This window comes from Mastomys coucha, unplaced genomic scaffold, assembly GCF_008632895.1.
Source record: "Mastomys coucha isolate ucsf_1 unplaced genomic scaffold, UCSF_Mcou_1 pScaffold18, whole genome shotgun sequence".
Taxonomy (NCBI): domain Eukaryota; kingdom Metazoa; phylum Chordata; class Mammalia; order Rodentia; family Muridae; genus Mastomys; species Mastomys coucha.
Window position 1 is genome coordinate 58,275,665 of NW_022196900.1, and position 17,116 is coordinate 58,292,780.

General features: G+C 37.7%; 1 protein-coding gene across 7 annotated transcripts in view; it reads right to left on the reverse strand.

Annotated features, from left to right (window-relative positions):
* Dock7 (dedicator of cytokinesis 7) overlaps positions 1-17,116 on the reverse strand; it is a 206,303-nt gene that overhangs the window by 48,137 nt on the left and 141,050 nt on the right. For 6 of the 7 annotated variants that reach the window (XM_031377915.1, XM_031377919.1, XM_031377916.1 and 3 more), the window contains 7 exons: positions 15,889-15,978; positions 14,888-14,983; positions 12,590-12,730; positions 12,373-12,486; positions 10,518-10,688; positions 8,188-8,327; positions 1,461-1,630 (listed from right to left, as the gene is read on the reverse strand). In XM_031377915.1, the coding sequence (XP_031233775.1) occupies positions 1,461-1,630; positions 8,188-8,327; positions 10,518-10,688; positions 12,373-12,486; positions 12,590-12,730; positions 14,888-14,983; positions 15,889-15,978 (922 nt within the window). The remainder of the gene's footprint in view (positions 1-1,460; positions 1,631-8,187; positions 8,328-10,517; positions 10,689-12,372; positions 12,487-12,589; positions 12,731-14,887; positions 14,984-15,888; positions 15,979-17,116) is intronic. The other variant, XM_031377917.1, reaches the window with a different exon arrangement.

Consider the following 17,116-nt stretch of genomic DNA (forward strand, 5'->3'; position numbering starts at 1 on the left):
TGCATTTATATTTATTTATGTCCTTTAACTGTGAGTGCTGCCATGTATACATACTGTGTCTATTTTTAAAATAAATTTTATTTTATATATACTATGGTAGAAACAGCTTTTTAAAAGACTAATATCGGGGCTGGTTAGATGGCTCAGCGGTTAAGAGCACTGGCTGCTCTTCTGAAGGTCCTGAGTTCAAATCCCAGCAACCACATGGTGACTCACAACCATCTGTAATGAGATCTGACGCCCTCTTCTGGTGTGTCTGAAGACAGCTACAGTGTACTTACATATAATAAGAAATAAAAAAAAAAGACACCTTTAAAAAAAAAAGACTATTATCTACAGCTTATCATTCATCAAATAATTTCTAAACTATGTACTTTGTTTTTTTCAAATGGTAGCAAATCTTAAAACTTTTTTCAGTTTAAATCCATATTTTTAAAAATACTATCAATTTTTATCAAGATTCATTTCTTTTGAAGCATTTAAATATTAACTCAGTTCTACTGTAGTACTTTCTATTGGAAACCTGAACTGAGTAGTTACAAAGAAAGATCTAACTGTGCGAAAATTTTTGGCCTTCATGCAGGAAACAATTCAGTGATCCAAACCAAGGGAGGTTATACTTCACCAGTCTCTTAATGACAGAGTTATTTCCTAATAATATTAGGTATCCAGGAAATGTTTTTGACTTCATTACACTGGAAGTATCTTATCAGGCTAACTGCTAGTTTAAGTACTGTTACAGTCCAAACTGTGTCTTTAAGTACATTGTAAATAGTCAAAATAAGATGAACAAAACTTTGTAGGTTCTAGTTTTTAAGGAACAGCATAGTCTCAACATGCTAACTTAGAATAAATATAATTCTTGATATGCAGGTGAATATTAATTTCAGTTACACGTCTCTATGAATAAAGCTGGTGATGAGGGTAGTAGACAGAAGTTAAGAACTATTCTCTCTTAATATGCATAATACATATACATATAAACATCTGTGTTTTCTAAAAGGTATATATACTCATAATTTAAAATTCATTCAAAAATCTTCTTAAGGGAATCTCACAATGAATCTCCTCAAATACCTAAAAGTTTTTAACAACATGGTTAAGCATGGTTATTTACAATTTATTTTTATAGGGGTGCATTTTAAAAATAACTTAAAAATTATTTTATATTTTTCTATGTCTGGGTGTTTTGCCTGCATGTATGTGCACCTTGCATATGCCTGGTACCCCCAGAAACCACAAGAGTGTACTGGAGGATCCCCTAGAAGGGAAGTCACTGGTTGTGAGCCACCCTGTGAGTACTGGGAACCAAACTGGATTGAGTCTTCTGCAAGAGCAGCCGCTGCACTTAACCATGGAGCCTCTCTCCAGCCCCAGGGTCTACTTTCTTAACATTTGTTAACCTTAAAAACATTTTCTACAACTCTGAGATAACAAGCTTTGTAAGCTACATTAAGTACCTGTAAAGTCATACAGTTGAGGTACAGTTTCCATGATAATACCAATCAGAGGAAGGTACAGCATAGCCACCCGAGCCTTTATCTGAGGGTCAGAGTACCGTGGGTCTGAGTCGTGACTGGACAGTAAGTTGTGTACCATATTGATGACTTTCTTATGCAAACCAAACAGTCTATTTAAAAAGGAAAGACGAAGAAGAAGCAATGAGTCACAAAGATTAGTAATATCATCAAAACAAATAGTAAGGGAAGACACTTAATCACCCTTGTTTAATACCTTAACTTTTGCCAGATATAATTTTTTTTTTTTTGAACAGGGGTTTCCATACAGGATTTCTTTGTGTAACCCTGGCTCTCCTAGAATTCACTCTTTAAACTGGGCTGGCCTCAAACTCATAGAAATCCACCTGCCTCTGACTCCCGAATGCTGGGATTAAAGGCGTATGCAACCACACCCAGTTGCCCACTATATTTTTTGTGTATTTATTCCTATAAAGTTCAGGGGTGGTACACGCCTTTAATCCCAGGACTTGGGAGGCAGAGGCAGGCGGATTTCTGAGTTCAAGGCCAGCCTGGTCTACAGAGTGAGTTCCAGGACAGCAAGGGCTATACATAGAGAAATGCTATCTCAAAACAAAACAAAACAAAAACAAAAACAAAAAAACAAAAAAAAAAAAGCCCCAAAGTTCACTTTAAAGTATGTAAAATGCATCCATTTGAAAATACTGTAAAGTAAACATGGTAGGGAAGGAAGCAGTCAATCGATTCCCTTAAGAGTAAAGCAAACTCTTCGATTACCTCTGTATTAGTGCTTTCATTGATAAGGAATACAAGAGCACACACAGTACCAATTTCAACCAAACTTTAAACATTATTATTATGTGTAATGAAATGGGGCTGCACATGTGCTGTGGTGTATGTGGGAGGTCAGAGGACAGCTTTCTGATGTCAGTTCTCTCCTTTCACCTTTCTGTGGGTGGGGACTGGGGACTGGACTTAGGTCATCAGCTTACACAGCATCCACTTTATCTGCTGAGCCATCTCACTGGCTCTGAAGTAACAATTCTGAAGCAAAACCATGAAGAAAATATGCCAAATGAAATAAGCTATTTAGAGAAATACAAATACCATGTGACTGTTCTTCCAAGGCATCTATCTAAACACTTATGAGATATAAAGAGCCATAGAAACCACAGAGAACGGTCACTTGACAGGGACTGGGGGGATTTACTGGCCATAGAGCTTCATTTCTAAAATTTCTAAAATGTTTCAATAAAAACATTCTAAAATTTTGTGTGTGTGAACCTAATGTTACACATTGCATATACTGTTCACATTTAAGAAAAACTTACTTTCTCTATTTTAATTTGTATATATACTTGGCACAAGTAATATGCACAACTCTGTATGCATGTGTAAGGAACTTGTACGTGTAAGGCACATGTACATGTGAGTGTGAGTCATGAGTGTGTATGGATGTGAGTCATGAGTGTGTGTGGGTATGAGTCATGAGTGTGTGTAAATGAGTCATGAGTATGTGTGTGAGTGAGTCAGGAGTGTGTATGATGAGTGTGAGTCCTGGGGAGGAGGTATGGGATGCGGAACAGTTGGAGGGTGGATGGGGGTTGGGAGGAATAAAATATGGAGTGTGAAAAAATTAAATAATTAATTAAAAATGTTTAATAACTTTGAAGAAAAAAAAAAGAAAGTAGGCTGAGCAAGCTAGGGTAAGCAAGCCAGTAAGCAACAGCCTCCATGGCCTCTGCATCAGCTCCTGCCTCCAGGTTCCAGCCGTGCTTGAGTTTCTGTCCTGACTTCCTCTAAGGATGGATTGTGACCTGGAAGTGTAAGCTAAATAAACCTTTTCCTTCCCAACTTCCTCTGGTCATGGTGCTTCCTCACAGCAATAAATCCCTAGGACACCCACCAAACAATTTTCTTTTGTTTTTTGTTTGGTCTCAGAAAATGTATTTCTCCCCAAAAAAATGCTCTCTCCATGTTGTCAGTGAACCCCTCTCCCTTCAACACTTTCAATGACCATCCTGGCCTAATTCTTGTCTCAAACAAGCCTTTCCTATTTTGAAAGCTGATCTTAATTTTAATTATAGGTTTATTCATGAAGTATATGTTCAAAACCTGTTGAAAGTACATTCATAGACTCCTTCAAGTCCTCAATCCTGACTCCCTGCTCACTGCTCTCCCTGTCCATACACTCCCTGAGAGCTCTGTCCATCCAAATGCTGATGCTTTGACAGCTTCAAACACACACCTTCTTCCTTGCAAGCTCCTCTCCTACTTTCATGCTCCAACCCTGCTGCCACCAATGTGTGTCCTGCTGCATTTACTTAGCCTGAGCATAGCAATTCCTAGGTCCAGCTTCTAGGTCTCTGCTATTTCCATTCTCACCACAATGATGTTCGTGCCTGGACAGGTACTCCCATTTTCCCAGCAGCTGTCACGCCCTGATACAACCTGTCTAAACTGTTCTCATGAAGCCATTTCATGCACTTTATTACTCAATCACATGAATGTATTATATGTAATTATAAAACACTAAGTGCTGATAGCTGAGTACAGAGTGACGTGCATGCCACACACAAATGGTCCCGCTGAGCTGCTGCCCCAGCTCCTACCCCATTCTTGCTGTCTAAATTAAGTAGGTGCATGTTTCTTAAGTTTACTTTAGTCAGGGAAGTGCGCGCGCGCGCGCACACACACACACACACACACACACACACACACACACACACAAATGGTTCTTGCCATATTATAGACACTAGTATAAAAAAAATAAATCTTCTCATATTCCACAAAGCTATGTCTTACAAAATTAACATTTAATCACAGTACACTTATGTTGGTTAGTTTTTTATTAACATGACACAAACTAGAGGCATCTGAGTCGAGTGAATCTCAACTGAGAAAATGCCTGCATCAGAATGGCTAGCGGGCATGTCTGTGGGGCATTTTTTTTTTTTTTAATTGATGATTGATGTGGGAAGGCTCAGCTTACTGAAACAGGTGCCACCCCTGGGCTGGTGGCTCTGGCTGCCAGAAGAAAGCAAACTGAGCAAGCTATAGAATAAGGCCAGAAGCAACACTCCTTCATGACTTCTGCTTCAGCTCCTGCTTCCTGACTCCTGCTCTGAGTTTCTGCCCTGACTTCTGTTCATGATGGATTGTCATCTGGACATGTAACCAAAAAACCCCTTTCCTTTCCAAGTTGTTTTTGGTCATGACATTTATCATAGCAATGGAAAGCCAGAACAGCTCTTTAGCAGACAAGAGGATCTCACCTCTATTAGTCTGTTTCTCGGTCAACTCTCCAGCTGTAAGGAAGTTTGTAAGAAGGACATCTTTGGCTAATTATAGAACACGTTACTGCTAATCAAGGCATGGTTCCCATTACTTAGCAAGCCGATGAAGGAAGGCAAAGGACAAGCACTCCTTTAACGGATCTGGCAATGCATCCTGCAGAGTATCTTTGTTAGACCTGTAAGACTGTATATGACCATCTGAGGGTCATTCAAGCATGGTTTTAGACAGAAAATTCAATTGCTGAGGCTCAAAGGTAGAAATGAACTTGTTACATTCAACCTTAGACACTTAGATGAGTGAGACTCCAGTTACTAGGAGAACCTTAGACAAATCTAAAGCTCTAGGAATGCTAAACTGAGCAGAACACACAGATGCCTTCTCTCTAGCTTCTACTCTAACGAGGTTATCATAAATCTGAGGGAAGTGCTTTGCAGAGGAGAAAACACGGCTGCATGGCTAAGAGTGACTGCAGCAAGGGTAACAGGACTCTAAGTTAGCAGGCAATGAGAGCCTCAACAGGAAGATCTTGTTTTCAGAGAAGACCTGAGAAACTATAAGCAGGAATGGCTATGTGAAGACCCTCGGCCACTCAAGCACTGCTTTGGACAGAGAAAAATGCCAAGTGTCATGGCTTAAATGTATGAACGAACTTGATACATTTAAGAAACAGACAAAAGCAAGGCAGAGCTTTGAGGACTATTATTAAAAGTCTGGGTTTCATTCTAAGAGGTATTTAAGTTACAGGAAGGGAGGGAGGATAATTTTAAGCAAGGCCATGGCATAATCTTAAAAGACTATTTAGGGGGCTGGTGAGATGGCTCAGAGGGTAAGAGCACTGACTGCTCTTTCGGAAGTCCTGAGTTCAAATCCCAGCAACCACACTGTGGCGGCTCACAACCACCTGAAATAAGATCCGACATCCTCTTCTGGTGCATCTGAAGACAGTAACAGTGTACTTATCTATTATAATAATAAATAAATCTTTGGGCCAGAGCAAGCGGGGCTGACCAGAGGGAGCAAGCAGAGGTCCGAAATTCAATTCCCAACAACCACATGAAGGTTCATAATCATCTATCTGTACAGCTACAGTGTACATTCCAGCTCCTGAGAGAATATAGTCCTTCAAGCAGTGAGGCATGCAGACCTCTTTGGTGTTTCTCTGTATGTTCCCTTGGAAATCAAAGAAGTAAAGACGCTTGACAAGACAATTAGTCTTAGATATTTAATCCTATGTTCTTTGTAGAACTTGCAAACATCATTGTATCTTGCTTGGCAATCCTGGAAACTGCCATTATATTCTTTATAAAAAGACTGATTGCTTTCAATAAAATTGTCAAAGCCCTAGTTGCGCTGTGGCCCCTCCAACCTGGCCTGATTTAATTCCTTGAGGACGTATCAGATGACCTTGGTCTGGTAAATAAGTGTAGTCACTTACAATAACTCAAATGCCTGAGGTACACCAGTTATTAAGGAAAGCAAGTATGTTTGGAAAAATTATAGAATATCTTCCCTTCTCAAAAAATGCATACCTTTAATTATTTTTAAATGGTATACTTTTTTTTTGTCAAATGGTAAGACATGAAAGTGCTTACAAACAGAACTGACAGGCATAGAGTCTCAGCCATTTAAACTTTTTTCTCTCTGTACAGAATCGACACAAACTTCTACCTGCATGGAGCCTACAAAACACCTCTTCAGAACCCCACGGTTCTGGTGGAAACTACTTCTTTAAGAAATATTCCACATGTAGGTTCCCATTATTTTAAAAATTCAAATCATTCATTAGCAGAGAGTCTGCATTTAAAATTTTTCAGTATCAACTATGTCACTGATATATTACTAAGGATTTTATGAATATACTTTTTCTTTAATCTCTCTTTTTCTTAAAGATTTATTTTATTTATTTTATGTGTATGAGTACATTATAGCTGTATAGATGGCCATGAGCTCTCATGTGTGTGGCTGCTGGGAATTGAACTCAGGACCTCTGCCAGCCCGCTTGCTCTGCTCCACTCGCTCTGGTGTAATTCACTGTAGCTATATTCAGACACACCAGAAGAGGGTGTCAGATCTCATTATGGGTGGTTGTGAGCCACCATGTGGTTGCTGGGATCCAAACTCAGGACCTTCGGAAGAGCAGTCAGTGAGTGCTCTTACCCACTGTCAGGCCATTCTTTAATCTCTTAATCAGATTAACATCCATTAAAAATCTGTTTAAAGTTATATGTTTTTGTTTCTGGGATCTCTTGTATGACACTTCAGGATAAACTTAAGGTGATCAGAGTTTCAAAATTTTTTTTTACACAAATAAATCGTGATTATACAATTTTAACTTTACAATATTTAGCTTTTATTTTAATTAGTGTGTGTGTGTGTGTGTGTGTGTGTGTGTGTGTGTGTGTATGAGCACAGGAATGCACGTTTCCTGAGAGACTAACAGAGGTGTCAGATCTGGAGCTACCCACCAGCAGCAGATCCTGACACCAGTGCTGGTTACCAAACTCAGGTCCTCCAGAGAAGTAGGATATACTCTTTAAATACTAAGGCACTTCTCCATCCTGTTTTATTCTTAAACAGGAGACATCTTGCTATGCTGCCCAGGCTGTCCCCAAACTCATGATTCTATGGCTATAGCCTTCCAAATAGCTAAAAATTTAGGTTAGTGTCATGTCAGGCTATCAAACAGACTTAAACATAACAGTTAAGATAGGTACCACCCATAAGGGATCCCAGAAGATACCAACGTATTTCATAAATGAAAATCATCAAATGGTATCTTTTCTTATAACAATTTCCAAAAATCCTCTAACAGCAGACATTTTTAAAAGGATAGGATAAGTTTTAAGATAAAATGCTACACAGTAGGAAGGAAAATTATAAATTTTTCTCACAAGGAATTAAAGAAAAATTAAGTCTATTTTCTTTAACGGAAAAGTGTCTACTGTATTTTTTTTATGTTTTATTTTATGTATATATAGCTGTCTTCAGACATACTAGAGGAGGGCATCAGATCCCATTACAGATGGTTGTGAGCCACCAAGTGGTTGCTGGGAATTGAACTCAGGACCTCTGGAAGAGCAGTCAGTGCTCTTAACTGCTGAGCCATCTCTCCAGCCCTGTGCCTGCTGTATTTTAATAAATATTCACATACTAATACACACAACTGTTTATTGTATTACTAGAAAAATGCTACAGCATCAAGCGTGATATAGTGTGCCAATAAATCTCAAATTCAGAGGAGATTAAATAAAATATAAACACCATTCCTGAAAGTAATCAGTACAGAAATAACAAACATATGGATGCTGGAGAATAAAGAAACAGGAATAGTATTAAATTAAAATCTTAGCAGGATCAGTCCCACTATCCAAACCACAACACATTTCCTCTAGTGTGAAACAGGCATACTCACCCTTCAGCATCAGGGTCTAGAATAAGTGCGAGCTCTGTCAACACAAGGCCTGCCAGGTAATGCTGCTGGCGGAAGGGTAAGGACAATTCGAACATGTTTGCGATCTTCTGGTCCTGCACACTGGTGGAAAATCCAGAGCTCTGTTGGGGGTAAGGAAGAACTCAACTGTTGATAGCTGTGCAGCAAGCATCCTACAGCTGTGGCATTGCAATAGATGACATGTAATGCTATTATGTCAGACAAAAGTTACTCCGAAGAGTTCACAGACAAGTAACTGCTCTTACTTTAGGTATGGGATGCTATGATGATTTCTTCATTTTTGCTACCCAGAGAAGACTGACCTAGCCCAGGAATTCTACTTGGAAATTACAGACCTTAGGAAGAGGGCTCAAAAGTGTACAAGATCAACTCTGACTTCAGACAGAGGGTGCTTAGGAAAGCAGCTTGCTCAACTCATGATCTTATGGCCTCAATCTTCCAAATAGTTTATCAATTTTACTACTGAAATTTATTTACAAAAGGTTTAACTTTGATTTTCTCATACTGAGATTTTCTATTTGTTTTCACCTTTTATTCTTTTAATCACCTACTACTTCAATAACCCTCTGAGGGGCAGAAATACACACACACACACTGTGTGTGTGTGTGTGTGTGTGTGTGTCTACACCTCCAGCATTGGATTTCCTATTTCTGTAGAGAAAATTAAGTATAAAGAATACTGTCTGCCCCCTCCCAAAAGTATGTCTATGTCAGCTACTAAAATATGAAAATTACCGTTTAATAAGAAAGTAAACAAGATAATTCAAGAAATTCTATAAGAATTTCACATGTGAATGCCATGTAGTAAGGAGGTTTTAGGAATGCTACCTAAGGAGATGTCTATTATGGTGGTTTGAATGGGAGGTATGCCTCGATAGACTCATCTGTTTGAATGCTTGGCTCATAGGGAGTGACACTATTAGGAAGTATGGCTTTGTTGGAGGAAGTGTGTCATTGAGGGGTGTGCTTTGAGTTCTCCTATGCTCAAGCTATGCCCAGTGTAGCACCCTCTCCTTCTGCTGCCAGCAGATCAAGACGTAGAACTCTTAGTTCCTTCTCCAGCACCATGTCTGTCTGCATGCTACAAAATTCGCTGTCATGACAATAATGGACTAAACCTGAAACTGTACGGCAGCCCCAATTAAATGTTTTCTTTTATAAGAGTTGCCATGGTCATGGTGTCTCTTCTCAGCAATAAAACCCTAACTATCTATATTAATCACTAAAATCTGAAAATTACACAGTTAAATAAGAAAGTGAACAAGATAACTCAAGAAATTCTATGAAATTTCATAGGTAAATGTCACACAGTAAGGATGATTTAGGAAAGGTATCTATGACTAATTTGTCTCTGCATGTATAGCCACATCTTTAAAAGAAGACAGAGCAAGAATGCAAGGGCTAGTTGCATCCTTTAGGGAGGCAGAAGGTATGTGACAGTAGGTTGATCCAAGAAATGTACTGAAAGAGGAAACAAAAAGCTGTAGCTGGCTCTCTAATACCTTCCATTTTTCCAGTTTATGTAAGTAAGGTTTAATTTTTTTAAACAAACATGTAAGACTGTGTTAGCCTAGAGAACAGGACCTGGGCATTCTACACCATAGAAATAGGATTAGGAAGTGCATAAGATTAACTCTGATTTCAGACATTAGGAGCTACTATGCAAATAGATTGTATAACTCATGATGAATATAAAAGGAGCATTTTATTAGAGAGGAGGAAAATCGTGGTTTCTATAACACTATAACTATAAAATCCTAATCTTTTTGAATCTTCAAAGAAAATGCTAGCTGTAAGTCAAGTGCAACCATTAATGTGCGTTGAGTTTCTGTATATGAGTGATCTAGGCTGAGCTTGGCAGGCTGGTGCTGCAGTCAGGCTTCCTTTCACAGGTATTTACCCCAAACTTGGTCTCTATATCTGCTTCAAGAAAACTTGATTTATGAAAACATCAAAACAAACAAACAAACGAGTTTACATAGGTAAGCTCATTCTTATGTGCATATATGAGTGAAAGAAGCTCAAGATCAAGCTTAAACCTGGCTCTGGAATAAAGTCTTGGCTTTATTTATCCCCCGACCACTTCTTACTTTCTATGTTTTTGATTTGGAGGTATCCAATATGGATAATAACAAAACTCCTAGAGTTCTTCTGGTAATTAGATGAGCTAATATTTATAAAGCACTCAGAAGTGAGCCTATTATTCCTAATTAACCATCAAATAACACATTAACAGTTTTTTACCCATTTGTATAAGTATAAACATATGTATGTCCTCACATTTTGCATACCTGAGATGTTGCAGAAGAAACAGAAGGTGATGGAGATGCAGGTGGGGTGAGCAAGCTGCAGGGTAAGTTTAATGTAACATAGTGCTCATGGCTGCAGATGATTCGCAAAAAGTCCAACCTCAGAGACACCAGGACACTTGGATTTGGCAGTGAATAGAGCTTTGCTGACACCTTGGGAGTAGTGTATAAATAAGAGAACATCAGCTGGTATATTTTTTCTCCCACAGTAATATACCACAATAACAGTATTTGGAGATTTTGTGGCTTATATGACAATACTTTCTTTTGTAAAATTATATCAAACACTACAAACGTGAATCCACAAGTCTACAGTATAAATGCACTTGACTAACCTAAAGTCAAATTCTTTTATTGCCAATGCTGCATTAATAGTTCTACTTCTCAAAAATGTACCTTATGAAGGAAAAGCATACATCAAAAGCTTTCTTTTTAACCCTTCTGTTGAATACATTTATAACTGTCTATTTTTCCCAACTCCATCTCAGGCTACTCGAGGAGACATACTGTCAGCTGACTTAATAGGTACAGTTATCCCTGAATCAACCTCAATGCTTGGCAAGTGTAGGAGGCCAATAAGCCAGAATAAATTTGATAGTAATAAAAAATAAATTTTGGGGGAAAAGAACAGTGTTTTGAAAACATCTGCATCAGTATTCATATCCAATTGAACAAGCCTTCAAAATTTTAACAATTATATTGTCAAATAGAATTCTTTTAAAAAAATTTATTTTATTTTATGTGGATGAGTGTTTTCCCTGCATGTACATTTGTGCATCATGTATATGCCTGGCACCTAGGGAAACCAGAAGAGATCATTGGATTCTCTGGAATTGGAGTTACAGACTGTTATAAGCTGCCATGTGAGTGTTGAGAATTAAACCCAGGTTCTCAGGAAGAGTGGCCAGTGCTTTTAACCACTAAGCTAGCTATCCAGCTCCCTAGAATTACTGATCAACAGCTCTCCAAAACTAACCCATGGGCCAGCTAGGAAGGCTTCATAAGTGTTACTCTTCAACTGTATTCACAAACTTCAACAATTCTGAGATGAAACCCAGAGATTTTACTTTCCAATGCTTTGATAACTCTGGAGTGACTACAACGTTTAAAGGAGCCAATCCAAAGACAAGAGTCAGTATTTTCCAAAAGGCAAGATAATATATGACATTTTGAACTTCAGTAAATATCTGACCATGAGTCCAAACTCTAATGTTTAAATAGTAGTAATAACTCTGAAAGGGTGTTCCCACCTCCAGAGGGATGAGGTGAAGGACTCTGAGAGGTGGGACTGGAAGGGGGAGCAACATTTGGAATGTAAATAAAACAATTAATTAATTAAAAATAGTAGTAATGAAAACCAACTGTTTACTTTAAGGACCACTCAAAAGCTGGCATAATGGCTCACAATCAGAAGCACAGGATGCAGGAAGTTGACCAGGAGTTCAAGATCACCTTCAGCTACGACAGTGAATTTAGAGCTGGCCTAGGTTATGTGAAACCCTCTCTCCAATAAATAAATATTACAGATAGGAAAGGTTTAGTTAACTGTGCACTCAACATAAATGCTGTTCTTTCACAGCATTCAAAGGCTGTATTCTACCACTATCTGAGTAGCTTTAAATAGGAAGGAAGAAACACTAGGTGGGGTACATTAACTATTCTGGGACCCACTTAATATAGTCCCAATAAAGCACGCACTGTGTATTTTCACCACAGTGTTAACAACACAGAACTCTGTACTACTTTTCATCTTAGTGTCAGTATATGCTCTTAAAGCTCCAGCCCTGAAACTAGCTGCCACAGTATTTGAGTTACTCAATTACCAAGTATGTATTACCTGTTTGTAGCAAGACTTTATAAGGCTAAAGACAAACCCCCTGTCCATAACCGACAGCAGATCATTGAGAAAGAAGGCAAGGCTTGTATTGAGTCTCTCAACCATTTCTGTATCCTGGGAGACAGAGAATAAGCAATAATAATGATGATGGTGATGAAAAAAAGAACACCAGTTGACTCTCAGTTGGTATGAGACATTCATGGGAAGTCTGTATCACCTTCTGAAACCGCGACACGACATCACCAGCGATTGTGCTAACCAGGGCAGCAATATCATCCATAAAACGTTCCGGAAAACGGCTTTTCCTCGGAGCATCAAGCTTATCGTTAAAGTACAAGTGGTGCACCATGCTCTTTACCTGTAAAAGGATACATACCATCATCTGGGCTGTTGTTTTGCTTTATTTTTATGAACAGTATCTTGCAATATAACCCAGATTAACCAAGAGTTCTCAATCCTCTAGTCTTAGCCTCTCAGGTCTTAATATTACATGTATGTTCTACTACCTGGCTTAATTTTAAGTAAATTATAATGGCTCTAAATACTCTGGCTGTTTTAAAAATATACCATGTAATTTAGCAGTCAACTGAAATAGTTTTTGATTTCCCACTGTTTTGAAAATATTCCTTAAATATTTTCTATATGCCAATGAAATGTCAAACATAGTAAAACTTTTCCCTTTACTCTCATAAATTATTCTGTCATAACTTCACAGTATAAGAACATTTTTAATCCAGAAATTTTAAGACTCACTCAATTTTTCACCCCACTGCCCCTAACTTAGAAGCCTCTGATGGTTAGAAAGCCTGCTGTCTCTGTAGTCATCAAGAGCTATTACATAAAGTATCAGTTGATCATTTTAAGTGACTTCAGCTTACAGAATGCTTTTGGATACATTTTCAACATAACACTAGTAATGGTAATAAAGAATGTAAGCATTTACTTTTAAAGAGAGTTAATGTGTTAACAGCACGCAGCACAATCAGATTTTTTGTTGAAGTGACAAATGAGCATAGGGCATTGCATGATGGTCAAGAACTCTGTCACCTGTCTATATCCCAGACCCCTGCCCCATCCCACTTTTTAAACAGGGTCTCATTTCATAGCTCTGACTAGCCAGGAATTCTCTATGCTGTCCCAACTGTCTTCAAACTCAAGAGATGTGCCTGCTTGTCACTGGGGATGTGCACTATGGCTCCCAGCAGCCAGGCTTCTTTCTAAATGGCCTTGCAATGAGAGGGACATGCCACCAAGCCCAACTATAGCTAACTCTGCAACTGTAATCTTTGGACTCATATTTAAGAAATCTGAAAATACATAGAAGACTTCTGTTAAAGCCAAAATTGCCGATTCCTATCTTACAATAAAAGTCTGTGAGTTGTAAATTTGATATTGATATTCTAAGAGAAAATGAGCTTTCAGACACACACATTCCCAGGTTTACCTTCTCTTGAGATTAGTAAATTTGCAGGGAAAAAATGTTTTGTATCTCAAATACAGGTAACAGTCAATGCTGCTGAACTGTATGTTGTATTCTAAAAGACCCTTTAACCTCCTTCTCTCCTCCCTCCCTCCATCTCTCTTCCTTCTACCCTCCTCTCTCTCTTTCCCTGTTCTTATTTCTTTGTTTTGGCTTTTGTTTTGCTCCTTATTTTTTAAATATTATTTTTGTTGAAATAAAATGATACCATGACCTGAGCTTTCTAGTGCTAAGAGAGAACACTAGAAGAAGATCCCTAGGGCCATAATGTCAGGACTTGAATTTAGGTAGTCCTGCTACCTAAACCTCTCATGGCCTCAGTAACAGGCATGCATAATCACCTGATAAATACTTACTGCTTTGGTTCATAAGAGGTCTGCATGTATATAAGTATAGCCATGTGATATTTGACATGAACAAAAATTGGTTTGTGTAGCACTTATTGAAATAAGCAAAAAGTGTTTCTAAAATTGACTATAATTGCATTTCCCTATGCACTGTTCACCTATAATAATAACATGATATATTTATAAAGCTCTAAATAATTGTTACAACATCTACAGCACTGACTTCATTAACTTGCACAGATAAGCAAAGACTGTCACAAGTTTTCTTATGTAGTCAAGAAGAACAAGACAGGGGCTGGAGAGATGATTCAGTGGTTAAGAGCACTGGCTGCTCTTCCTGAGGTCCTGAGTTCAATTCCCAGCAACCACATGGTGGCTCACCACCATCTGTAATAGGATCCGATGTCGTCCTCTGGCATGTCTGAAGACAGCTGCACTGTACTCATATATATAAAATAAATAAATCTTTAGAACAAGACAAAACCAAAGCAGAGATGAATTGAACCTCACACATTATAATTTTACCCATATTGTGTTGGTGCCCATGACATATATTTAGGAGCAAATATGTATAATTATGCTTGGGGGCAAACATGGGGATGTAATTTCTAAAGTAAAAGAAAAATGAGCTGATACAAAATTGCTTACTGAGTTAGAAAGTATTAGAGAACATGCTCAGTTTGCTTACCATCAACTCAAAAAAGAACCAGGCTTGCTGCAAAGCCGATTCCCGAACGCTGCCGCTGCAAACCACCCACTGCAAAGCCAGTTCCTCGTGGAAAAGCTATCCAGAAATAAATCACGGTTATTATCAAAGTCAGGCCTGCTGATAACATAAACCGAATGACAACACAGGCACAAATGAGGGCGCAATGGGAGTGAGCTCCTCAGGGCACACAAACACTGGAGATGCCATGGACACACCCATTAACGAAACGACTATTTATGCATGAACACAGTGTGGCATGTTCAAAGCTGAAAAATTACATGTTATCTTGGAGTAAAATGTAATTTTAAAAGGACAGGCAGGAAACAACTTCCTAAATTGCACTTGCAAATGCAAAACTAAACCAAAACCTCACAGCTACAAATTTGATTTTGTTTGTATTTTAAATACATATTTGAACATACATTTATCAACTTTGCTGGTACAATTTAGGAAATACCATTACAAATTTAAACTTTTCTGTATGCTATTAAGTTTCAGGTGTTTAAGATGTATTTTTGAAAAGCAGAAACTTTCTTATAATGGATATGCATACAAAGCACTTGCAAAGTAGCACAGAGTACTGTGAAAGGCCTAACAGGGCTGTGCATAAGGGGCAAGTCAGCATCGCTTACTAAGAGTGACAACTTTTCTAACTCATCTTCCTTTCCCTGGAGATTTAAAACAAAACAGAAGTAGTTACAGAAACAGAATTAAGAGCTCATATATTTTTCTGGTAATAAAATTTTATGATCTCATTTGAATTACTGTATTCTACAATCAATTCCAAGAATAGAAAAATCATCTTAATGAAAACAAACCCTGAACAACAGTGGCATGGCCCAGAGGCTCCAGACCAACACTGCTTGTTCAAATGTAGTTTTAGACACAACAAAATTATTTTAGTACTGGTTGTGTAAGGAATCTTTACAAGATTTTAATTGTTGGAATTACTTTCCCCCTCTGTCTTCTTATGAATCTACCTTTTTAGTTGGTAAGCGTCCCGTTAATGTTTGTAAGAAACTTGACGTCTCTGTGTGCGAAGACATACGATTACAACTTCGATCCATAGCCTATGGGTGAAGGTGAACGAATGGCGAGAGAACATTAACACTGCTGTGGGGCTCGGAAGTCACGGACTACACTCAGTTTTAAACATTTAGACTATTTCTGATCGCATTACGTTATTTTAAGCTGCTTTAAAAGCAGTATGAAAACTGCTTCTATTTTTTTTTGTCTTTAGGATTAATTACCTTAGTGATTGTAATACAGAGAGTGCTGCAAAGAATGAAACTTACCTGTGTAATCTATACATGCACATATCTAGCGAAAACATATAAAAAGCAAAAACATACTTCTCAACTGCTATCTGGCAAAAAAATAGAAATCAAGAATTTTGTACTCAATAAAGGAAATGAAAACTTTTAAAACATTACATTTTTATTATAAATATACCATTTAAGTTTGTGATAAACTGTACATAATATAAATCAATTATAATCTTAAATGGGAATTTAGAAACTTTACTTTTTTCTATTAAAAACACACCATTTAGGTTTGTCATAAACTATATGTAATATAATTCTAATCTTAAATGGAGAATTGGATTCTGTTTTAGGAATTAGAGCATTTCCTTCAAAGCCAATACACAGATAAGAAGTATATTTTGATACATCATGCAGTTAGTTATCAAGCAACTAGTCTTAAAATATGTCATAATTATAATAAATTTCATACTTTGCAACACATTACAAATTAAAGTTTTTCCTCCAGCATTTATTCTTATAGCAATACGTACTGTACACTCCATATTTATTTATATTTAACTTCAACTTACTATGAATCTTTCTATTTGGTGATTATGAAAAAACGAAGGTAATAAAGGCCACAGGAAATGATATATTTAGATTTACTTTAAATCAAATGGAAAACTGTTAGATATTTTCAACATAAAAATTTCCTACTAAAGAGGTACAAGCCCTGGAGAGAACCTGTTATAAAGGTCTCAGTGCATAAACAGCAGGCACAAAGACACTGATATGATGTGTAAAAAGGAGGCAGGAGGAGACAGAAAAACAAGAGGAGTGCATTACTGGTGCAGCTGGTGGATTCATGCATAGTAGTTGGGGAATGTGCTAGGTAAAAATACACACTTACAATGATTAAATAAAAGCAAGCCACTGAAATCACAGCATGTACTAAAAGGTAATG